The 26,942-nt window shown below is 38.5% G+C and overlaps 1 protein-coding gene across 7 annotated transcripts in view; it reads right to left on the reverse strand.

Annotated features, from left to right (window-relative positions):
• Positions 1-1,372: 1,372 nt before the first annotated feature.
• The window catches only part of EPS8 (EGFR pathway substrate 8, signaling adaptor), a 190,640-nt gene continuing 165,070 nt past the window's right edge, over positions 1,373-26,942 (reverse strand). For all 7 annotated transcript variants that reach the window (XM_060024339.1, XM_060024335.1, XM_060024336.1 and 4 more), the window contains 4 exons: positions 17,949-18,165; positions 5,978-6,158; positions 4,411-4,540; positions 1,373-2,657 (listed from right to left, as the gene is read on the reverse strand). In XM_060024339.1, coding sequence (XP_059880322.1) covers positions 2,544-2,657; positions 4,411-4,540; positions 5,978-6,158; positions 17,949-18,165 — 642 coding nt within the window. In that variant the 3' untranslated portion in view covers positions 1,373-2,543. The remainder of the gene's footprint in view (positions 2,658-4,410; positions 4,541-5,977; positions 6,159-17,948; positions 18,166-26,942) is intronic.

A 26,942-nucleotide genomic window follows, 5' to 3' on the forward strand; every position in this document is an offset into this window, starting at 1 on the left:
TACTGTTTAAACAACAGAGAAGGATGAGTGCATCTTTTTGGGCAAAAGTATAAACATTTTTAAAAATCATTTTATAGAATTTCAAAGACGTACAGAGGAGTGCACATATAAGCTAAGTAGCCGGAGTTGAAACACGTTGGTTCTTGAGCTGTTCTCTCAGTTTCCAATCTACCCCCTTTATTCCCATCTTTGTGATCTGGGGCTTTGCCAGGTGGGTGACCAATAGATTCTGTCCAAAAAGTGTGCTACAGGGACACAGGAAGCTAGAGGGGAAACAAGGGACTTGCTTTTTTTCTGTTTTATTTCCTGTTTCTATCAACATCACCCTAATAATAGTTCTTCACTCTGTAAGTAGTGATTGATTGCCTGTAGGTTCCAGTGACCCCGCAATCCCAGTAGCAGCCTCCTTGTTCCCTCTCAGAAATTCCAGTACCAGCTGCCTGGGCTGCTCTCCTCTGAGGTCTGAGTCCCAGCTCCATGGATTTGCTGAACTATTTCTTCCGCTGAATTCTTTTCTGAATTCCTGAGGCAACAGCACCAGTTAGGCTGTGCCCCCTTCTCCGAGGTTTACCAGTTGTGGCGTCTTTCCTCCAAACTTCTCATCCCAGTGGCCTAACTCCTCAGATGTTGGGATACAAACTGTCCCTCAAGCTTTTAAATCCCATTAATCCCAAGTCTTCTCTTGGTCTCCACATCCCAGAGGGAGGTAACTACTTCCTGCAATTACTACCTTGGTGATATTTTCCTTTGGAATTTTATAGCATAAAGACATACTTATAAACGATACCAATTCTTTTCATGTCAGATATGCTATATTACACACAGGTTATTTTCACTTTTCCATGCCAATTTCTTTTGTCTTATACCTACATTTTCAGAGATTTTCAATAAGGGCTAAGTTATAAATGTGCATCAGTGCTTATGAAATGGGAAGGATCTACAAGAATTATGATTCTCATGTTTGCCTCACTTTGCCCAAGGGACGACGTTACGGACAGACTGAGAAATGGAAGACAAGAGATTCTCATATCCCTCATGATTTGGGGAAAGTTAGCCTTTAGGAAGCTAAGCCTCCTCATCTATAAAATACAACTCACAGATTATTGTAGATCTCTAACAAAGCGTTTATGTGGAAGCACTTTGTAACCACAAATGGTGTGTAAGTTTGTTTTTACTAGATGGTAAAAGAAAAGATGATGAAATAAGAGAGGTGGAAAGAAGAGAAACAACTGAAGAAAGTATTCTAGAGAAGTTTCTACCCACTCAGAACTCCACTGGGAATCAGTTAAAAAAAAAAAAAGGAAGAGCGTGGGCCTCTGTTTTTCCCATTCCATGCAACCCTGATCCCCACTCGACACGCCAAAGGTCCCTTTTGCCAACGAGACAGAAGCCATTTATTAATGTACGGCAAATACTGTTTATTGCAGACTTTCCAGCTGACTCATGTGAAAAAGGCACTATGAAAATTAATGAATCTAGATAATCTCTCTAAATGGATTTATGTTAAAATATACAACATTCTTACATAACATCTGTTTTATATATGTGAAATAATATAACATTTAATGACAAAAATCATGTTTTCAAAAATAACATTTGTTGAAGGTTAAGTCTCTTTCTTTTCTCTACCTAGAATCTTTCACAGGATTAAAATATGTGTATATTATTTCTTATTACCGGAAAAACTTGACACAGATAAACTCATAAAATGGCCCCAATTTGCTCTTAACTACGTGTATCAATATTCAGGACTGAGGCCTTCATTTAGCAGAATACTGTAACACACACCAATGCAGGCTATTTCCTGTGACAGAGTTGGAATGCATATGACCTCTTTTACACTTGTGCTTTCTCATATATAAGAACACAGTATAGATAAGAAGAAGAATATAAACTGAATCAAAATACAAGCTATACAAGGAATTGTGATCAACAGAGCCACGACAGATAAAATGTCTCGGGAATGCTCCAAAGGTTTCTATTTGTATGTCCAAGGCCTTGCTGTATTTTACAGTTCAATGTTTTAATCTTTTTTAAAAACTGTTGGCATTAAGAACTTTAAATAAATCTAAACATTCTATTACTGAGTATGTTGAAGAAGAGACCTAAGTAAGCAGAGGCTAGCCTAAACTAAGCTACACCCTGGATGATACCTACCATAGTCACAGGCAAAACTGAAACTGTTTAGATTTTGAATCATGGGCAATATCTCTGTTTTGTTGCAATAAATGAATCACCACTGTCAAAAAAAAAAAGTCTGCTTAGGCATTGAGATGGGGATGAAATAATTAATCCAATAAAGGAAACCTCACCTTGGTAAAGTAGGCAAAATATTCCCAAGGTGAGAAATTCTGTTTAAAATGTTTTCATTTTAATAAAAATAACGGGCCCAGGAGCAAGTCGTCTGCTTACTTATGTTTGCGTTGTTTCTTTATGGCGATAAATTCTGTACACCAAGAAATGAGAATCTGACATTCCCTTCATGGCTTCTTAAAACAAAGCACGTTGGAATAATGCCAAGAATAATGGAGTTTAAAAACTAATTAGTGACTGCTTCCCTCATCAAAAGATTCCACTCCTGAATCGCTAGCAGCAGCACTGATTTTTTCCTGTCGTCTTCGCATGATTTCTTGCAACTCAGAGCTGCCGTTGTTATCCTGAAAAACAAACATGGTTCGGACGAGACGGTTACTGGTTTGTGAGGCTGCAAATCATGTCATGAAATGGCTTAGGCTAAAAGTTCTTTGTGTTTTTCTTCTCATGTCTCTAAGGGGAAGACTGAAGGCCGCCCTTCATATAAGTGATGATGCTGGACTTTACTAACATCACATTTTCACTTATACTGTCTTAAGGCAATTCATTCACCATGCCTTTCACTTGAACCTGTTAAAGATAAATCAGTAATGCATGTGGAATGCTCTAGATTCCCTGGGGGAAAGAAGAGATTGTACAAGAAGCACAAAAAGATGGTAAATTATCAAAGAATGCTCTTTAGGTCAAGTAAGATACTCATCTATCTACCTTAGGGGATTCTAAATCAGGCCCAGAGACTGGGCTCGGAAGACACCAAGTTTCCTCATACCAAAGGGTTCTGACCTTCTGACATCTTGTTGGCTTTTGTCCTTTCCAAACCTGGCCTACAGTCCCTGTGCACCCTCCTTATTCCTCTCTCATCTACAGAAATCTCTGGCAACACAGGTGAGTAATATGAACCATGAACTAGATGCAAGAGAAGGGCATGATGGGAAGGTGCCCGGGGAAGACAAAGAACCTCAGGTAGGAAGTCTCTGCCTTAATTCACATCCAGAGGAACAGGAGCTAGAGGCCAGGAGCACATGGGAAGTCAGGGGAAATGACAGTGATAGGGGGTCTGGACTGAAGGAATTCAGAAAGGTTAGGAATATGGAACTTTCTATCATAATCCTTAAGGAGGAATTTATACATTCTCAACAAAATTAGAAGGTATAATGGTAACAAAACTGCCTCAGCAAAGATATAATCCCGACTCACATTCAATATACAAAAAGTCTAATATAGAATCAACCAAGATGAATGTCGTAGGAAAAATTTCCAAGGGAAATATAATTTCTCCTGAGTGAGAATGGTTACAGGGTTGTATGCACGAAGCTATTTTCCTGAGTTATTTAACTGTTGAATTTATACAATAAACCTGCTAGAGATAATTACGTATTGATTTCACGCCAAAGCCTATACCCTTTCATTGGAGTCTAAGTTTAATTTTCATGAAAGCTATTGAGAGCTGTGAGATGTAACAGTTAGAAACTACTACCCTTACACAGCCCACGTTAAGTAGAGTAGGATATTGAAACCTTAAGAACAGCCAATCTAGAAAACATTTACTCTTTTTCTTTCATAGAAACAGCTATAACTAAAGAATTACGCTTCGGGGCCCGCTGTTTGCAATGATCCCTACCTAATATTTTCCCTCTGATTATTTATATGTATAAGCAGGCCTAAGGCACACAGCCACGGTTTTAAGACTTGACAACCTCTAACCTGCTAGAATCTCCAAACTAAATACTAAGGACAGGTAAAAGAGTTCTGGCCTCTTAAGGCATTTACTCACCCGAAGTAAATGAGTAAATAAAATTCCTACAGAGGTCGTGCACGTAAAATGAGAACATGAGGCTTTTCATTAGATATCCAAAAGTATATGGAGCTCAAGCTTCATGTTATAGGAGCACTTATAACAAATTAATCTCCCTGAAAATGCTCGCTAATGGTCTCCAGTGACAGATTACTAAAGCTGAACCAAGTTGAATTCAGCTCTGCATGAAAGGCAAAGAGAGCGACCTATATGGACATAAATACTGTTTCCAGAGCTTTCAAATTGCAGTCCATACTCTTGACTAATGCAGAAAAACACCACCTTAGGTTGAGAAGTCGTACCTCTAATGCAGCTTTCTGTACAGTAATTTGGCTAAAGACTCTGGCCCCTTCAGGGCAGACGGTTCTCAGTTCATCTTTATTGAGAGAGAAAAGTTGTGCACCATTTAATACTCCAAGACTATTGACAGTTCTGAAAAAACAAAAGGAGGAAAAGAGGGAAATAGAGCATTAAAAATACTGTCTGGATTTGTGGTTGCCAAGGGGGAGGGATGGACTGGGAGTTTGGGGTTAGCAGATGCAAACTATTATATAGAGGACGGATAAACAACAAGGCCCTACTGTATAGCACAGGGAACTACAGACAATATCCTGGGCTGAACCATAATGGAAAAGAATATAAAAAAGAATGCATACAGGTGTATAAGTGAGCTACTTTGCTGTACAGCAGAAATTAGCACAACATTGTAAATCAACTATACTTCAATAAAAATTAATTAAAAATAGGGCTTCCCTGGTGGCGCAGTGGTTGAGAGTCCGCCTGCCGATGCAGGGGACACGGGTTCGTGCCCCGGTCCGGGAGGATCCCACATGCCGTGGAGCGGCTGAGCCCGTGAGCCATGGCCGCTGAGCCTGCGCGTCCGGAGCCTGTGCTCCACAACGCGAGAGGCCACAACAGTGAGGGGCCCGCGTACCGCAAAACAAACAAACAAACAAATAAAATACTGTCTGGATAAAACAAAAGAAAGATTTCTGGTCCTGCTACAACCTCTCTTCTCTAGGTGTTCCATACACTGGAACTCATAAATGGTACTAGAGTGCTTAGGGCAATGATGGGACGGTTGTGATGACGACCCTGAGGCTATATAAGATCACTGATCATGAAGTGTCAAAAAAGAGTCAACTGGGTTTATTATCTTTACTGTGTATTACCAATTTCTTGAAATTTGGTGTTTCGTAGAAGGAATGGATAACTTTCTAGTAGCCAAGCAACTGACTAACCAGTGTACCTCATGTTTTCAGTCACACTGGGTGAGTTTATAATGTGTCCAGTGCTCTTGAATATGTATTCGTCAAATAGTTCAAATACATATATTCAAATATGTTTACCAAATACACGAGAAAATGTTTACAAGTTTTTAATTATAGACAAATAGAAACTTCACTGTGGCTTTCCTAAAGGAAAGCTCTATTAGATTATAACCTACAATAAGTAACGTCACTTATTTTTTATTTGCCTGGGATCTCTATGCTGCAGCAGGAGGAAAGGTTCTGCTGTATGTCCTCTGCGGTCTGGGGAGTCTAGGTAAGACTACAGACCTAGCCTGTGTGACCCTCTGAGGCAGAAAGACAGCCACCAGCCTCAAAGCTGCCAAGAGACTGCTCGAGGGACCAATGATGAACAGACACCACCATCGAGAAAATGGGGTACCATCAAATGATAGTTATTTCTCCTTCCTCCAATTTTTTTTTTTAGCTAAAAATGGCTAGAGTCATTTCCTGAGCATGGAAACAGGTGCAGTTCGGGTTCTCACATTTTCTAAGAGTCACTTGTGACATCTTAGTGATCAAATTGAAAACACTGCATGTTATACACACAGAACTGTAAAGTATCCCTAGAGAGACTTACACAGGGTTGAAGCCCTTTGACTGCAACCATGTCTTCACATCCTCTGGGGTGGAGTCATAAGTGATATTGACAACTGGCACATTCTGCCGTGGCACGTGGAACTTCTTCTGGGCGGCACTCCGACCAATGGTCAGTCTGTGGACGAGTTCATCCTGCACTTCCTCCATCTGAGATTTCCTTCCTAGATACCAACACAGAGGAGGTTACTTTTGAAAGCCCTAACAGTTGTTGCTCTCTCTAGAACCCCAATGCCAAGAATCCTTTGACCCCAACAGGACTTACGATCTAGTATTCCTACCATCTTTCCTTTCATCCTCACCAAGTATAAACTCTGTGATCAATTATTAAAATCACTCCCTGTCTCTTCTTTCTTCATTGTGTTCATCTGGCAAGCCCCCCACCCTTGTTAAATCTCACTTTCTGTTTATTCTGTGCTGCACCTGCATGCCAAATAGAACACAACAATGCTGAGTGAGCTCATGTTAAATTCACGATCATGAACCTCCATTGGGCTGTTAATGGTCTGTGACATTCATACTACATTTCCTGAGGCCAGTGGCTTTCAACTGGGGGAAATTTTAAACACAGGGTACATCTGGCAATGGCTAGAGATACTTTGGGATGTCACAAACAGGGGGCAAGGGGGAAGGAAGCTACAGTCATGCAGTGGGTAGAGGCCCGGGATGGACAAAACATTCTGCAATGCACACAGGTCACGTTGCTACATCAGAGAATTATCTAGCCCCAAATGTCCACAGGGGCTCAGGTTGAGAAATCCTGCCTGGGACCGTATAACTGTCCATGGTCAGACAAGTATTTCCTATCTTCTTCCTTCTGCAAACCTCCAGTTCCCAGCCCTCAGTCCTCTCCCTGAGCTGATGATTTCACTTGCATAATTTCTGAGTAAAATAAAGAAGCTAAAAGAAAACCTCCCGAAGTTCCCCCAGCAGCTCTCCTTACCACCAGCACTTTCCCCGTACACTCTGCCAGCCTTCCTTCTATTACATTATAGATGAACTGTTTCCACTCTCCTCAGGCCAGCCCCTCTACATGTGCACTAGTCTCCGTGTCCTCTGTCTGTTTGAATACTTTGACAGTAACTTCCCCCCTGCTTCTCCCATGTTATCAATTTTCCTCTTTTACTGAATCATTTCATCCGCTTACAAGCATGCTATTATTTTATTTCTCTCTTATGTTTAAATAAGCCCTTTCTTAACCCCACATCCCCTGCCAGCTACTGCCCATTTCTCTGCTCCCCTTTTAGCAAAACTCCATGAGAAGCTGTCTATACCAGCTGACTCCAAATCCCATTCTCCAATTTCCTCTTGAATTCACTGCGATCAGGCTTTTGGCCCCATCCCTCCATGCCATTTTGCTAAACTCCAATGGTTGATCCCCAGTCGTTTCCTCATTTAATCTATCAACAACACTTGAAGAAGGCGCTCCCTCCTTGAAACACTTTCTTCTTATGGCCTTCAGGACACCACACTCTCTGATTTTCCTCCTGTCTTACTGGCCTCTCCTCAGCATCCTTTTCTCAGATGCTCATCTCATCTCCCCAACTCTCCAGGCCACAGTCCTTGACCTCTTCTGTGTCTGCACTCACTCCATCAATGATTGTTGTGCCTGGTCTCCTGGCTTTAAATGCCATTTAAAAGCTGATGACTACCCAAATTATTTCTCTAGTCCAGACTGGTCCTCAGAACTCTAGACCAATATACATCAACTGCCTATTTGATATATTCATTGGATGTCTATTAGCTATCTCAAACATAACATGTGCACATCCGAATTACTCATCTTCTTCCTGAAGCTTACTTTTATGCTAGACTTCTCAACTTGGTAATTCTATTTTTCCAGTTCCCCCAACAAAATACCATGTAGGTATGCCTGACTCCCCTTTGCCCTCGATTATATCCAATCCATTGGCAAATCCTGTCGGTCCTACCATTAGAATATACCACACAGCCCAATCACTTCACTCCATTTTTTTCTATTAGCTGCCTGGTCTGAGCCACCAGCCTTTTTACAGGTCTCTCTGCTTCTACTCTCCATGACCCCACTCTTCACTCTCCATCCTTTTCTCAATATAACAGATAAAGTGATGCATTTAAAATGTGAGTCAGACACACACACACACACACACACACACACACACACACACACACAGATACATTATTTGTATATCACCTTCAAGAATTACATGCAAAGAACTGATACAGTCATCCAATTAACTAACTTGGCAAGTGACAGTGACCTGGTCACTAAGGAAGCTTTTGTGACCATTGTTCTGATTGTTTTTTTCAGGGAAAGTATTTTTAGAAAGTGTTTGGTGCCCCTGGGAAATAAATGAAAGTGTGAAATAATCAAATAGTGTTATTGCAGCCTAATTTTTTTTAATGCCTCAAGTACTCAGGAAACCTTTTGAAAAAGAAAGAAGTCAAAAGAAAGAGAAATAAGAGAAGGGAAGGGAGGAAAGGAGGGAGGATGAGGGGGCTAAAGAGAGTAAGAGGGAATATTATTGATTGTTATATTTAAGTAATACAGGACATGCATTTCATTAGTTAACTCTTTTAAATCAGTACAATGTAGTCACACTGCCGTACAACATAGGAGTACATCTCAAAGAAATACAAGAGAAAAAGTATAACCACACTAAAATAGTTATCTCCTTATCTGTTGACTTAGCCACTGTGGGATCATTTCCAGTCCACAGCATAACCTCTTTCCAGGGAATATAAAAACCTCTTCTAATGTGTTCCTGGTTTTGGTTTCCATTGGCAATGTTCTAGCACATAACAACACACCAGACTAACTTTACACCTCTCTCTAAAAACAACACTTCTGATTACAAAAGATTAAACTCATATAAAAGGACTAACATTTCAAAGGAAATGGAAGACATGCAAAACAACTGAAGCATTGATATCTTCAAAAGTGATGAAGAGAACCTTTTTGAATCTTACAAGTCAAACTGAATAGCTTATATGACACAGGGCTCCAAGCAGCTAGTTTGAATAAATGCAGTAAACACTTCAGAAAAGGAGCCGGGTTCTCGCTACTTGTGATATTTTAAAAATAGGCCTGTTGACTTTTTTCCCTTGTTCATAGCTATTTGGTAACATTTTTATGGGTGAGTATTCAATTTACAGCTCCTTCCATTTTACTCTTATCAGAAGTCTAGGCCATAAGCAGAGAACGCAAGTACCACAAAAGGTATATTTTGAAAGAGACCTGGTTACCAGTAAAGAAGCATGTCTATTTGGTTCTAAAAAGACTGTTGAGAAGCCCCAATATTCGTTCAGTAGAAATATTCTTCAAAAAAGTGCTCAAGAAAGAAAGCTATCAAGAAAATATTTGTTTTATAAAAAGGACTATAGTTAATGTCAAACTATACTTCTGAGCTATCTTTAAAAGGAACATTACATAAGTAAATGCAAAATTTTATTAGTTTAAGGAAACAAGTACATGTGTAAATTTGGGGACATATGTTTATGTTTTACATACCAGTGTCACCCTTTGACTTATGAAAAACAGACTTGAAAATGATGAGTCACAATTATTAGGCGGGTTCTCTATCTTTAAAGTATTCTAACCATGCCTCTTTCCCACTAGGTTATTCTTAGTTTCTTAGACTAGGACAAAGAACAAACTGTCCCAGCCCACAGACTGTTCCAAAACTGGGCCTGGATGCCTATGAACCCTGACCCCAGGCCTGGAAAAAGAGTGCCACTGTGTCAAAGATTACCGTGCTGACGCAACAAAGAAGGGAGATGTTATAAACTTGTGGGAAGAATGAAGAAAGTTTCTGAGAGGAAAATTTTCCTTAGGGAAATCAACAAAAACATTTACAGAACTTTCTCATCTCAAAACTACGTCTTTCGTGTCTGAAAAAAAAATAAAAGCATCTTTTCAAAAAATACACAAAAATATTTTAAAATTTACTTGCCAGTTATATTTATGCACACACACTCTCATACACACACATACACAGGCATAGTTGTTTTTGCCACACAGAAAGAGCTAATCATTTTTCCAAAACTTCAGTTTTCCATTAGTTCTTTGGTAAGGTCACGATATGGATGAGAAGGTAATTTTAATTGGCTATACTTCAGCTGAGAAAGTAATATATAAAAGTAGGTTTGTGCTTATTGCATTTAACCAGAATTTCCAGAACAATTAAATAGTAATAGTTTCAGTGTCTTCTTTTTAATTTTCTTTAAATCAAGAGTGACCACAACTGAAGAGATAGGGCTATGATTTACTGAGATGAGAACTTGAATCTTAAGTTCCAATCTCAGCTATAAAGTTAATAGCTCAAAACTTGTATCTGGACTTGGGCACAGGGAGCCTGCTGAGCTCCCAGTCTAATCCCCTGCCCTCTCCAGGTCACGTGGGTCCTTGGGGGCATAGGAAGGAGGCCGAGGGGAGAACAGGAGAGGCAGGTGGGAGACGCCCTCCGGGAGGAGTGGGAGAGAACCGGAGGGCGATTGCCCTGCACACTCAGGCACTGGGAGTCTGCTGAGCTTCCAGGCCGATCCCCCGCCCTCCAAACCCCCCTCCAGGCCACGTGGGTCCTTGGGGGCATAGGAGGGAGGCCGGGGAGATCAGGAGAGGCAGGCGGGAGGGGCCCTCCCAGAACCCAGACCGGAGGAGCAGCAGAGGAGAGGAGGGCATTTGCCCCACCCACTCGAGCCCAGGTAGCCTGCTAGGCTCCCAGGTGAGGTCTCCCGCCCTCTGAGACTGGAGTGGGGGGGCACGCCTGGGCCCCTTCTGTTCCTTGAGCCTAAGCCCCACCGCCCACAGCCCCCAGGGCCTTTTCCAGCCCTGTGGGTCCTGAGCATTGGCCCTACCCACCACCCAAACCTCACCCTTACTTAGGCCCCACCCTCCACAGCCAAGGTCTTTCCATCCCCCCCCTTTGTTTTCCTTTCCCTCCTCCTCTTTTTTTACTATTGTGGTACTGATGTACCTTCTGGTTGTTGATTCATCTATATTTTTATTTTTACATTCTTTCTAACATATGTTAGTTTCCTAGCCTGATTTTATTTTTTATTTTGTTATTTTTCTCTCTCTCTTTTTTTGTTTTTTGCCACCCTACGTGGCTTGCAGGATCTTGATTTGTGACCCTGGGGTTGGGGAGAGCTCCTGCAGTGGGAGCTCCAAGTCTGAACCACTGGACTAACAGAGAACCTCAGACCCCAGGGAATATTCATCGGAGTGAGGTCTCACAGAGTTCCTCATCTCAGCACCAAGACTCAGCTCAACCCAATAACCTACAAACTCCAGTGTTGGAAGCCTCAGGTCAAAAGACCAGTAAAACAGGAACACAATTGCACACATTAAAAAAAAAAAATGAGATGGCAAAAAAAAAATGTCATAGATGACAGAGCAAGGTAAAACCCTACAAGACCAAATAAATGAAGAGGAAATAGGCAATCTACCTGAAAAAGAATTCAGAGTAATGATAGTTAAGATGACCCAGAATCTTGGAAATAGAATGGAAGCATGGATTGAGCAAATACAAGAAATGTTTAACAAAGATCTAGAAGAACTAAAGAACAAACAGAGATGAAAACACAGTAACTGAAATGAAAAATACACTAGAAGGAATCAATAACAGAATAACGGAGGCAGAAGAATAAATAAGTGAGCTGCAAGACAAATGGTCGAAATAACTGCCAAGGAGCAGAATAAAGAAAAAAGAATGAAAAGAATTGAAGACAATCTCAGAGGCCTCTGGGACAACACCAAACATACCAACATTCAAATTATAGGGGTCCCAGAGGAAGGAGAGAAAAAGAAAGGGTCTGAGAAAATATTTGAAGAGATTATAGTCAAAAACTTCCCTAACATGGGAAAGAAAATAGTCACCCAAGTCCAGGAAGCATGGAGAGTCCCATACAGGATAAACCCTAGGAAAAACACACCAAGACACATATCAATCAAACTAATAAAAATTAAATTCAAAGAAAAAATATTAAAAGCAGCAACGGAAAAACAAAAAATAACATACAAAGGAATCCCCATAAGGTTGTCAGCTGACTTTTCAGTGGAAATTCTGCAGGCCAGAGGGAGTGGCAGGATATACTTAAAGTGATGAAAGAGCAAAACCTATAACCAAGATTACTCTACCCAGCAAGGATCTCATTCAGATTCAATGGAGAAGTCAAAAGCTTTTCCGACAAACAAAAGCTAAGAGAATTCAGCACCACCAAACCAACTTTACAACAAATGCTAAAGAAACTCTTCTAAGCAGGAAACACAGAGAAGAAAAAGGCCCACAAAAACAAACCCAAAACAATTAAGAAAATGGTAATAGGAACATACATATTGATAATAACCCTGAACGTAAATGCCCCAACCAAAAGTCACAGACTGGCTGAATGTATACAAAAACAAGACCCATATGTATGCTGTCTACAAGAGACCCACTTCAGACCTAGGGACACATACAGACTGAAAGTGAAGGGATGGAAAAAGATATTTCATGCAAATGGAAATCAAAAGAAAGCTGGAGTAGCAATACTCGTATCAGATAAAATAGACTTTAAAATAAAGACTGTTACAAGAGATAAGGAGGGACACTACATAATGATCAAAGGATCAATCCAAGAAGATATAACAATTATAAATGTTTATGCACCCAACAAAGGAGCACCACAATACATAAGGCAAATGCTAACAACCACGAAAGGAGAAATTGACAGTAACACAATAAGAGCAGGGGACTTTAATATCCCACTTACACCAATGGACAGATCATCCAAACAGAAAATAAATAAGGAAACACAAGCTTTAAATGACACAACTGACCAGATAGATCTAATTGATATTTATAGAACATTCCACCCAGAGTGGCAGAATACACTTTCTTCTCAAGTGCGCATGGAACATTCTCCAGGATAGATCACATCTTGGGTCACAAAGCAAGCCTCAGTAAATTTAAGAAAGTTGAAATCATATCAAGCATCTTTTCTGACCACAATGGTATGAGATTGGAAATCAATTACAGGAAAAAAACTGTAAAAAATACAAACACATGGATACTAAACAGTGTGCTACTAAATAACCAAGAGATCACTGAAGAAATCAAAAAAATACATAGAAACAAATGACAATGAAACATGACAACCCAAAACCTATGGGACGCAGCAAAAGCAGTTCTAAGAGGAAAGGTTATAGCAATTCAATCTCACCTCAAGAAACAAGAAAAACCTCAAATAAACAATCTAACCCTAAACTTAAAACAACTAGAGAAAGAAGAACAAAGAAAACCCAAATTCCGTAGAAGGAAAGAAATCATAAAGATCAGAGCAGAAATAAATGAAATAGAAACAAAGAAAACAATAGATCAATAAAACTAAAAGCTGGTTCTTTGAGAAGATAAACAAAATTGATAAACCCTTAGCCAGATTCATCAAGAAAAAAAGGGAGAGGACGTAAGTCAATAAAATTTGAAATGAAAATGGAGAAATCACAACTGACACTGCAGAAATACAAAGGACTATAAGAGACTATTACAAACAACTAAATGCCAATAAAATGGACAACCACGAAGAAGTGGACAAATTCCTGGAAAGGTACAATTCTCCAAAACTGAACCAGGAAGAATTAGAAGGATAAACAGACCTATCACAAGTAATGAAATTGAAACCATAATTAAAAATCTTCCAACAAACAAAAGTCCAGGTCCAGATGGCTTCACAGGTGAATTCTATCAAACATTTAGAGAAGAGCTAACACCTACCCTTCTCAAACTCTTCCAAAAAATTGCAGAGGAAGGAACACTCCCAAACTCATTCTACGAAGCCACCATCACCCTGATACCAAAACCAGAAAAAAGATATCACAAAAAAGGAAAATCATAGACCAGTATCACTGACGAACACATATGCAAAAATCTTCAACAAAATACTAGCAAACAAAATCCAACAGCACATTAAAAGGATCATACATCATGATCAAGTGGGATTTATCCCAGGGATGCAAGGATTCTTCAAAATAGGCAAATCATTCAATGTGATACACCATATTAACAAATTAGGGAATAAAAACCATATGATCACCTCAATAGATGCAGAAAAAGCTTTTGACAAAATTCAACACCGATTTATGATAAAAACTCTCCAGAAAATGGGCATAGAGGGAACCTACCTCAACATAATAAAGGCCATATATGACAAACCCACAGTGAGCATCATACTCAATGGTGAAAAACTGAAAGCATTTCTACTAGGATCAGGAAAAAGACAAGGATGTCCACTCTTGCCACTCTTATTCAACATAGTTTTGGAAGTCCTAGCCAGAGCAATCATAGAAGAAAAAGAAATAAAAGGAATACAAATTGGAAATGAAGAAGTACAACTGTCACTATCTGCAGATGACATGATACTATATATAGAAAATCCTAAAGATGCCACTAGAAAACTAGTAGAGCTAATCAGTGAGTTTGGTAAGGTTGCAGGATACAAAATTAATGCATAGAAATCCATGGCATTCCTATACACCAACAATGAAAAATCAGAAAGAGAAATTAAGGAAACACTCCCATTTACTGTTGCAACAAAAAGAATAAAATACCTAGGAATAAACCTGCCTAAGGAGGTGAAAGACTTGTACTCAGAAAACTATAGAACACTGATGAAAGAAATCAAAGATGACATAAACAGATGGAGAAATATACCACGTTCTTGGATTGGAAGAATCAATATTGTGAAAATGACTATACTACCCAAAGCAATCTACAGATTCAATGCAGTCCCTATCAGACTACCAATGGCATTCTTCACAGAATTAGAACAAAAAATCTTACAATTCGTATGGAAACACAAAAGACCCCGAATAGCCAAAGCAATCTTGAGAAAGAAAAACGGAGTTAGAGGAGTCAGGCTCCCCAACTTCAAACTATATCACAGAGCTACAGTAATCAAGACAGAATGGTACTGGCACAGAAACAGGAATATAGATCAATGATACAGGATAGAATGCCCAGAGATAAGCCCACACACATATGGGCACCTAAGTTATGAGAAAGGAGGCAAGAACATACAATGGAGAAAAGACAGCCTCTTCAATAAGTGCTGTTGGGAAAACTGGACAGCTACATGTAAAAGAATGAAATTAGAACACTACCTAACACCATACACAAAAATAAACTCCAAATGGATTAAAGACTTAAATGTAAGACCAGACACTATAAAACTTCTAGAGGAAAACATACGAAAAACACTCTGAAATAAACCACAGCAAGATCTTTTTGACCCACCTCCTAGAGTAATGGAAATAAAAACAAAAATAAACAAATGCGACTTAATTAAACTTAAAAGCTTTTGCACAGCAAAGGAAACCATAAACAAGACAAAAAGACAACCCTCAAAATAGGAGAAAATATTTGCAAATGAAACAACAGACAAAGGATTAATCTCCAAAATATACAAACAGCTCATGGAGCTCAATATCAAAAAAACAATCCAGTTAAAAAATGGGTGGAAGACTTAAATAGACGTTTCACCAAGGGAGACCTACAGATGGCCAAGAGGCACATGAAAAGATGCTCAACATCACTAATTATTAGAGAAATGCAAATCAAAGCTACAATGAGGTATCACCTCACGCCAGTCAGAATGGCCATTATCAAAAAAGGTAGAAAAAGTAACTGCTGCAAAGGGTGTGGAGAAAAGGGAACCCTCCTACACCGTTGGTGGGAATGTAAATTGATACAACCACTATGGAAAACAGTATGGAGCTTCCTTAAAAAACTAAAAATAGAACTTCCATACGACCCAGCAATCCCACTACTGGGCATATAGCCTGAGGAAAGCATAATTCAAAAAGAGTCATGTACCACAATGTTCACTGCAGCACTATTTACATTAGCCAGGACATGGAACCAACCTAGATGTCCATCGACAGATGAATGGATAAAGAAGATGTGGCCCATATATACAATGGAATATTACTCAGCCATAAAAAGAAACGAAATTGAGTTATTTGTAGTGAGGTGGATGGACTTAGAGTCTGTCATACAGAGTGAAGTAAGTCAGAAAGAGAAAAACAAATACCATATGCCAACGCATATATATGGAATCTAAAAAAAACCCAAAACAAATGGTACTGATGAACCTAGTTACAGGGCAGGAATAAAGAGGTATATATAGAGAATGGACTTGATGACATGGGGTGGGAGGGTGAAGCTGGGGCGAAGAGAGAGTGGCATGGACATATATACACTACCAAATGTAAAATGGTTGGTGGGAAGCAGCAGCACAGCACAGGAAGATCAGCTCTGTGCTTTGCGATGACCTAGAGGGGTGGGATAGGGAGGATGGGAGGGAGGCTCAAGAGGGAGGGGATATGGGGACATGTGTATGCATGTGGCTGATTTTCTTTGTTGTGCAACAGAAACTAACATAGTATTGTGAAGCAATTATACTCCAATAAAGATGTATTAAAAAAAATAAAATAAAAAAACTTGTATCTGGATGCCAGAGATGAGATTTGATATGAAGACAAATTTTCAAGTCACTCCTTTTCCAACAGTATAAACAATATTGAAAGAAATGAAAATAGAGTGATCATCTACAGTAAAAGTATGTTTATATGAGAAAAGAACCCAGAACTGAGCCCTAGGAGAAGCCATTTGAGAGAATGAAAAATATCCTTTACACACACATACACTTTATATACTTTTATCATATTAAGGAAACATCCTCCTGGCTCTCGTCTTCCAAGAATTTTTATGTATCAAGTATCGATAAAGCAAAGTAATTTTATAATACTTTAAAAAACATAATTTGAAGATTAAACAGACAAGATAAAATATGCTACAAGATAAAAGAAAATAAAAATTATCTTAGAATTATCTTCAGTTTTCAAATTGTCCACCCTGCTGTTCCCAAGTACTAACAAGGATAATCCAAAGTTGGCCATAGGGTCTTTTGTTTTAACTTATTTAAATCTGGTTTTCAGATTTAACCACTCACATGAAAAATAAAACTTCAATTTATGAAAGTATGAAGTTGAAGTCTAAAATTCTGAATTTGGAGGGCAAATTTGAAAGTGCTATTGGCAGGTTGATTATATTAAGCTAGTGTGACTGTGTGTGTATATAGACACACACACAAACTATATATATATATATATATATATATATATATATATATATATATATATATATATGGCAAATATTAGGAAGAGAAGCAGGAAGACTATGATGGTGATACTGATGACGATAAGAGTAAATATTTACTAACTGCTTATAATGTGTCATATTGGTTAAAATCAATCAGGCTTTTTCAGCCTTAGTACCATCGATATTTTGGGCCAGATGATTCTGTTGTGTGTGTGTGAGCGGGGGAGAGGGAAGCTGTCCCATTCATCTTAGGATGTTGTTAACTACATCCCTAACTTCTACTTATTATAATAGATGCCAGTAGCATCCACCCAATTGCGATCAAAATATGTCTCCGGACAAATACCAAATGTCCCCAGGGGAAGGGGGCAAAATCACCCCTGGCTGAGAACGACTGGTCTAAATGCTTTATATGCATTATTTCATGAAATCCTCACAATTATCCTATGAAGTAGATATCACTGTCCCCCCCTTTTCAGATATTAAAGCATACAGAGGATCATCAAATCCTTGACAGTCTCGTGGCCAGCAAGTGATATTTCACTATACAAACCCAAGCATGTCTGGCTCCAGAGTCTGTATTCAATCACCACAATATATTGGAATATGTAGAAATACACCCATTAGAGAGTAGACAGAACTTCCTGTTTCTCAGAATTACTTGGAGGATGAGAAATGAGGTGAAAATCTTTGCAATCTATGAAGTACCGTGCAAGGACTATTCTGTATATTTAATAATATTTATTACCAGCAGAACCAATAATAAACAATTTTTACTTAGAGTGCTTTTAATTCCCAGGAGAAACTGTATATTTTTTGCCTCCCTAGGAAACTTACGGTCAACAGGAACTTGTTTTTGTCGTTGGCTATCTCGCACAACACTGCCACCACTCTCACTGGAGCTGCTGTTCTGACGGGTTACATTTGCTGGGACCTTTGACACAGGTGCTGAAGCAGAAGGTGGGAGGGGAACAGGAACAGGAGCTGGTGTTGGAGGAGGTGATGGAGCAGAGGGAATGTCAGTTGCTCTTGGACCATACTCCATCCTTTGTTTCTATAAAAAGACAAATCATTAATTCGGAATTGTGAAAATATAAACCTAGGCTAGGAAGACAAATTATACCTTGACAGGACCCTGTTGGCTATTTATTTGTAAACTTCCTTGCAAATCCATAGCAGATTTGTGTGTGTTAATATATATACATATATATACATATATATGTATGTATAGACAGACATGCACAACCCTCCAATCCTACCTCATGTAATAATTATTGAAAATTATTTTTTAAATATTCTACACATTTGTTCACAATCAAAAAGGATACACCAATAGCAAACATCAGTACTAATAGTAATAAATGTCAAGAAAACTAAATTTGAACCTGGAATCACACAAGATCAGGGTAGGTCAAGAGATTTCTGATTATTTTATAGTTTCCGTTAATAAGAACTTCTAACTGCACTAGAAGCCTAAATATCAATAACAGAAAGCATTACTTACTCCTTATTTTAAATATATATTATATACAAAAGTGTTTAATTCTGCTGTTTCCAAGTAATTTGTTAAGAAGAGGGGTAATATTTCAGTAGATAAAAGGAGTATGCTTTAAAATAAACAAGTAATTTAAAAGTATTGTTAATTTTTTCAAGCCATATCCCTTTCTGCCATCATCTTAATGCTAATTTATTAAATTTAGAAAGTTTCCTTGTTAAAATAGGAATGTGGTGAGGGTAATGGTATGGTCTTTAATTAAATGTTTATGACTATGAAATTGTTCTATGACAATTTCAAAGAACTGGAAAAAGAATAGATACGTGTATATGTATAACTGAATCACTTTGCTGTACACCTGAAACTAACACAACATTGTTAATCAACTGTACTCCAGTATAAAATAAAAAGTTAATAAAAATAAATAAATAAATAAAAACAAAAATAATGAATTGTGACCAAGTTATCTAGGTTTGACCTAGAAATAAAAAGTGATTAAAAATTAGGAAATTTGTCTACATAATACAACATGTAAATAAAGTTAAAGAGAAAAATTCTTAGAAAAAGAAAAAGTTAAGAGGCTCCTGGACTTTTCATTATGTGAAACTACCTAGTATGTGCCTCCCTCTGGATTTTTTATTATGGGAATAAAGCAACCCCCTAATTACTTAAAAAATGTTTATGACTACACGTCAAAAGCATATTATTAAGGAAAAAAGTCCACAGGGGGATTTGTATTAAAAAAAAGGTAGATGTGACAGAATATATAATAACTTTCAGTAATTTTTAAACCATGCTTTAGGCTATTATAAAATATTATTTGTGCATCTTCCCTATTAAACTACACACAATAGTTAAAACTTTAAACAAAATAATTTAATAACTGAAATAAAATAAGTTCCAAATTCTCAAAAGGCAAATTTTTTGTATAGAATCAAAGATACAGAGCAGTGACTTATAATTTAGGTAAAGTTTAGATACTGCACTGGCACAACTTTAATTATTCTAAAATTCAGGATTAGTAGACGAAATACAAAAAGCAGGCCTTTTGGTAATCTGGTCCTTTGGCTAGAAGAGTATTTACATTTAATTTCTAAATTGGCCCAAATATAAGGTCATATTGATTGTAAAAGAGGCCTTCCCAATTTCCACAGAGATCAAAAACATCAAAATACACACCACACACACACATCACTTTGTAATTCTTGCTTAAAAAACAACACACCACCCTCAAAGGCACCTTCACAGCAAATGAGTAACACCTGTGGAAACCAGAGGGGGGAGCAGCCCTGGTTCTCTACTGCCTCTTTAAAAGCCACCGCTCACCTGCCAGTGGGTGGGGAAGGTGGGAGGGTATGAAACAAGGATGGGAGAAGGACTGAAAGAAGAGTTTGTTTATGTGCTGCTATTTCTTGGAGGGGGATGGGAGGGAGAAGGAGAGAGGCAAAGAGGAAGGGAATGAGTAGGGGTCAAATTCACAGAGCAAGCCATGGAGTTTGATGGGAGAGAAACAGATATTGCTGACCCCTCTGCAATTCAAGGCCTGGAAACATTTCTAATATATTCAATAATCGAGTGTATTATATTATGATTATTATCGTCCACAAAACAATGTTCCTATATTTGGGCCAATAAAATAGTTTGAGCAATCAAAATACAGCAAACATCACCGAAATGTAATACTTAGCACACACCAAAGTCATCAATGTATATGCAGTGTACCCTTAACAAGAATGTCCTCGGCACATAATTTCATGAAGAGTTAGTGAATTCTCACATTAGGATTTCAAAAGTGTCAGAGTTTAAATTACTGCTTTTAAAGCTTAAACAAAACAAAAAATGCTTTCAGCTCCGCATTCCATGATATGATTCACATTTTTTGCTTTCAGAAAAACAAGAACAGCTAGCGTTTGGCTAGCCATCAAATAATACTGTGAAAAACTGAAAACCTGTGTTATTGTCACAATCAGGCCTGCAGACAGGCTCACCAAATCTTCTGTGCCTTGTTTCACTCATCTGTCATTGCTACATAATGCAACTTTATCAGTATAACCTATCAGAACTACACACTTAAATATTCATATAATATACAGAGAAACCATAGGAAAATTTTTCATGAATTAGGTCATAATTTTATTTACTTGCATATTTTCCCCTTTTTCTTGGTCCTCCTTCCTGCCTCATCCTTCCAACCCCTGGAATGAAAAAGTGGGGGAAGGGCCTTCCTCAAATCATGATCACCTGCTCTGAAACAGAAACCAAGGTGGCTTTTCCATGGAAACTGATGTCATCCTCCACGAGGAGGAAAGGGAATCAGGAGTGACTCATGAAATCACCTGGCTCTGTCCCCTGCTACCTTCTCCACTCCCTTTTACTTACCACCCAGTTACTGCTCTTCTCCCTTTGCTATTACTGTCTCTTGGTTATATGAGGCTGAAGGTAGAGAACTGATGGCCCCTCAACGGATGGCAAGTCTTGGAGAGCAGAAGCCCACCCCAAACTTTCTTCTGCTGAACGAAGGGTGCTGAATCTCCAAATCCGAAAAGAAATCTTGACCGACTGTTCCCAGTTTGCCTGGGACTCTCCAAGTGTCAGAACCAAGAGTCCCACATACATCCCTCCACACCCCTCCGCTGTGAGCAAACTGGGATGATGGGTCACCTTGGTGTGGCTGTACTTTTGTACGATCACCGTCACTTCCTAACTCTTGCCTTCTATCTCTCGCAAATATAAAGTTCTGCTTAAAACAAAAATCTCTTTGTTTTTTTTCTTTCTCTGAAAGAAGTCAGAATTACTAGACCCTGTGGAAAATGTACTTTTCTGTTGACAATTAAGTCCAAATGAGTCACTTTCCTTTAGCCACTAAAACTGAGTAGAAATTCTCAAGGATTAAAGAAAGACGTGTAGATAAGCTCCTGATTCATGCAAGATACTGCTTCAGAAGGGAATTTATGCAAGCAAGCCCAACAAAGCCAGTAAAATTGAACTGTTCTTAAAAATGGAATCTATACATTTTTTCCTCTAAATTTAGTCTCTTTGGCACTTTGCAGTGAAAACTAGGCACAGCTGGAATGTTTGGAGGGTGTTAAGTCCAGAGATTGAATCCAAAAAATTACATTAAAAAGAAGTAAGTGCCTTGAGGGAACAAATACGAGTTACCTCTGACAGCTCGCCAAGTAATTGCTATTAGGAAAATGGAGCAAATCACATCAAATGAGAAGATTTAACATAGGAGATGGAACTAGATAATATCAATTATACTTTACATCAAATATCAGAAACCGTGAGCAAATTAGTTTTTGACAGTAAGATTACCTCCCAACAAATCAACCAGGGAAGGAGCCTGTAAATATATAATTAATTTCTACCACTATCTAGCCATGGAAAACTAATTATATAGGCTCACACTACAATATAAACCATGTACCGTATTTCAGTAGATATTTGTGTATGAGTATTGTGTTTTAAAAATATTAAGATAAAGGTTCATCTTATTCTTATAGCTTATAAAGAATTCAATTAGAGTACATTTAATGTAAGACTAACTCTTAAGCTGATTTACAAAAGGAAATATATATCATGGTGTGTTTTAGTGAACTTTAGTTGAACTTGTAAGCAGTTAAACAAACAGAAAATTTTATGGTTCTGTAATATGCCTTTTGGGCAGTAATTTATATATATATGGAAAGAGAGAGATAGTAGGTATTATTCAAATTATTGCAAGAAGTATTTGGAAAAATGTCAACACGTGAAGCAGAATAAAAAGTAACCATCCCTGTCTAAAGACCATGCCTCTAACTGATAGATGAATAGAGTGTTCTAAGATTAACTTAAAAATTTTTAAGAACGGAATATTATCAGGAAGTTGGTCTGCTGGAATGAAAATAAAGACATCTTTAGTAAAACTGTCCTCTCTGTCCAGCAGTGTCTGAATATCTGGATTGAGCTTGAAAAACAGAGCATTCATAACAGGAGCTAAAATTAGTAGTGCTAGTGGTCTACTATTCACCTGAAGAAAATATTTCCACTTTTAACTTAGGGCTACTTTAACATGTATATAGAAAAATAATAAAATTTTATATCTAGACTGGATTGTGGAGAGCATGAAACTTGGCCCCTTCCATTTCACAGCTCAGCAAATTGGAGCAGAGAAAATGAAAACGCTTTCTTTAAGGTCATACAGCTAGTCAGTGGCAGAGCTAGGACTAGAATCCTCATGCACCAGGACCTAGACTGGAGCTGTTTCCACAATATCATAATATCTCTTGCTCGGAAACAGAGCAGATGGGGAAACTTTGTGTTGAATTTACAGGACCATAATGACCAGATATCTAAAATTATTTGCATCTTGTAGAGTAAGCATATCTATAATAATAATAAGCACGTGGACTTCATAATTAATAATAAATAAAAGAGTTCTTTAGTCAAACCTCTGAAGATACTGAAAATAATATAAGGGCAGGGATTGGTTTCTGCTCTTGGTGTTCGACATGGGAATCTACGTTGGCAAAAGGGTGATTCTGGTAGATGAACAGTCAAAGTGCTAGAGGTCAGGGAATCAAGTCAAAAGACATATCAGGAAACTTGATGTGGCAGGTAGTTTCCAGGTGGGCAGGAAGTACCCTGGATGTCCATGTGTTGCCCAGCAAAAGTACTCTAAAGTCCTGGAATGTTCTATAACAGAATCTTCATCAAAAGATATGTCATTTATCTTCATTTCTCCGTAATCTCTCATAAACATTTGCTTCCTTGTCCCTGTGGTTTCAACCAATCTATTTTTTTTATGTTCCACATCTTTCGAAAATTCTTTATTACCTCCCACCCCTTCATTTTTAAAAATTTGCTGAAACCCTGGTGAAAAACACTTTCAGTGGGAATGGTAGTCTTTACTGAGCTGTAAAAAATCACTCCAAATGTGAGGATATTAAATAGCCTGGACTCGCAGGGACAGCGGGTGGCAACTCAACACCTATCGACGACTGGTGCCAGGTATGATCATCCCTGCCAACAGAGAAAATCTCTAACCAACAGTGTGTGAACTGCAGGCAAGGGCTGCTCTTGTGCCCTTCCCCCAGCAACTGCCATTACTTCTACATATTTATTTACAGGAGATGTAAGTATGAATCTAACAGTCCTAAGTCTGTGGCTTTTTAAAATTTGGTGACTTGTAGATGCTACATGGAAATCGTTCACATCTAATTCCCTTATGCCCACCATTCCAAAAAAGCCTACTTTCTAAGTGAATTACATAGTTTGGATTATTTTCTTAAATGATTAAAAAATGAAAGAATTAATGAAACCCAAGTGATGGAGGCATAAAGCAAAAACCCAATTCCAAGGGTGATGACTGATCAGATCAACTTTGATCACAGTACAGTGCAAGGTAAACCTATTCTGAGAAAGTGTCACTTTAAGCATTCATACAGTGAAAAACTATATGTCTGTACAAAATGGGATATCAGTCTTTTTTTCTTTTTGAGAGTTATGTTTTATTCAGCAGGAATTTTTAGGACTTCAAGCCTGGGAGGCAGCATCTCAAGTAACCCTAAGAGAACTGCTCGTAGGAGGCAAGTGGGGAAGCCAGGTTATACAGAAGTTTTGTAACAAAGGGCAGGCAGTTGGGAACATCAAAAGATTATTGTAAATTAAAGAAAACCAGATATTCCAAGTTAAGGAATTTAGCGCCTCTTTTCTAAGCATTATTCTTCATGACAGTCGAGCATATCAGAGCATAGGTTCTGATTCCAGAGTCCTGGGACCCCACTCTGGCTTCATGCGGCCATGTGACTGTGGGCAAGGTACTTCTCTGTACCTAACTTTCGTCATATATAAAACGTGCCTACTTCACAAGGTTGTTGTAGGAATTAAAATATACTGGTATTTGTGAAGTCCTTAAAGGACGTGGCATAGAGTCTGAGCACCTTTCTGTAGTACAGTACAGGGATACAAAATGTTTTTGTGAGAAGTTTCTTTAAACTTCTGTAAAATTTTGATGTCATTGGATGGACGAGACAGGGCAAAAAGTGTCAGCCACTTCTGAGCAGACAGAGGGTCACTGCTCCTGATACACAAACACAAAGGGAGGGGCAAAGCCAGGGCAGATGGCCTGGATATTTGATTCTGGGAGGCAGGCTATAATGGAGGAACTGCTCAGTCCTAGGATTTCTGTCTTTCTTTTCAAGTGGGAGATGCTGGCACTCAATAAATATTTGTGGGGTGAATGAATGAAAAGGTAAATAAGACATAGAATTGCTTTTGATATGTTTGTAATCCAGTGGAGCTCTATGAGATTAGGGTGTTAGGATTACCTGAATCTATAGGAATATGGTGGTACCTTTACTGTCATTCTGAAATAAGCCGCAGGATTTTTCTTTAGATATTTTAGATAAAAGTGTCTGGTAACGCTGTTGTAGAGATATGAAATAATTGGCATATATTTCTGAGAGTGATTTTTTTTCATCTTATTCTATCTAGTCATTTTTTTCTGGGTGTGTTATAAATGCTTTGAGAATAGGAATCCTTTTAGAGTCATATTTATGCCAGATAACAGATAGCAGATTCTCAACCTTGCTTATTAAAATTTTACAAGATTTCGGTGGTTTTGTTGGGCTGAGACCAAATATTTCAGGAGATGTTAAAAAGTAGATTGTTTTTAATACCTTTTAAAAGTAGAGCTTTCAACCTAAACACACACACACACACACACACACACACACACACACACACACACAGCTTCTATACACATTTCTACGTATATCACTGCATTTAGAGCTGTATCCAGAAAATTTCAGCAGACAGTCAGATAGTGTTGAAACGTTTAAAAGGAAACAGCCCGAACAAGCAATCCCTACAAGCTTCTATTTACATAAAGTAGCCAAACAAACTCCTGAAACTTGTGAGCACTTAAAAAATTTCTTGGTTTTGCCAAAGTTGACAAAAATATAAGCTGAGGCTCTGTTCAAGAAAGGAGAAATAATTTTATGTTCTCAAAAAGTACTCTACCTATGATACGTATTAACAGTTTGGGTTCAGCTTTACACAGAAGCAACCTTTAAACAGAGTAGTCAACTTATGGCCCAAGCCGGGAATCTAAACTGAAGAAAAAAACAAGACTGAACAATAAACAGGAAAGGTAAGAGAGGTTAAATTCCCTAGGAAACCTCAGGTGGGGAGAATACTTAGAATTCACGTTAGTATTTGCAAGTTTTAGGGTATCTTATTTTATGGGAGTTTGCCATCCCTAGCAACCATGCACACAAATAAAAACAAATTTGGCTAAGTGTTTCTAACATTTTATATATAAAATCTGGGCTTCTGCTCACATACAACAACTAGGGATATCCTTTGTAAATAGTGCTTCTTACTGTTTATCATGAGTTAAATATTAAAAACAGTTCAGGGGCTTCCCTGGTGGCGCAGTGGTTAAGAATCTGCCTGCCGATGCAGGGGACGCGGGTTCGTGCCCCGGTCCGGGAAGATCCCACATGCCGTGGAGCGGCTGGGCCCGTGAGCCATGGCCGCGGGCCCGCACGTCCAGAGCCTGTACTCTGCAACGGGAGAGGCCACAACAGTGAGAGGCCTGCGACCACAAAAAAAAAAAAACAAAACAGTTCATATAGCTGAAAGGGAATGCACTCCATCACTGGTTTAGGAATACACTCTTTAACACTGCTTAAGGCATTCAGTGAAAACCTCTATAGGAAAGAACACAAAGAATTGGTATTTACAAACCAGACAGAAGCCTATATTATGTCAGGTAACCACATCACAAAAATCAGAAAAGACAGAACTTAGGAAAGAAACAGGTATTAAGTCTAAGTTAGAAAATTCACTTCAAAAATCCATGGGAAATGGAGTAGACCATACCTTGAATAACTCAAACTCCTTCTTTGGCATCAATAGCTAATGACAAATGATGAACATAACATAAGTACATAATATATATGCACATCAGGCCAGCCCAAACATAAGCACAGCAAACAGAATTCCCACTGCCACCGCTTTAAGTTATCAAGATCTATAAATTGTACATCAATCCTTTATTTTAAATGTTTCCTTGATTCTCGAATTCTGATAAGGGCAGAAGTCTCTCTGGATACATGCAGGGCCTGCGCTGGGCTTGAATGCCATGAGGAGGCAGAAATCCTTACAGAATGGTCATAGCAGCATGTGACCACAGTTCTAGGTTTGGACAGTCTGCATTTTACTTAGCCTAGGCATGAAATTTCACTATTTCACTGCATATTCTATGCAGTTTCAGCTTCTGCGCAAATTTATGACATCATTATGGGGTCAGATGTGATCTTTTGCTCAAGATTCTGAAAATGAAAAGAATT

This window comes from Delphinus delphis, chromosome 11, assembly GCF_949987515.2.
Source record: "Delphinus delphis chromosome 11, mDelDel1.2, whole genome shotgun sequence".
In the NCBI taxonomy this organism is placed as follows: Eukaryota; Metazoa; Chordata; class Mammalia; order Artiodactyla; family Delphinidae; genus Delphinus; species Delphinus delphis.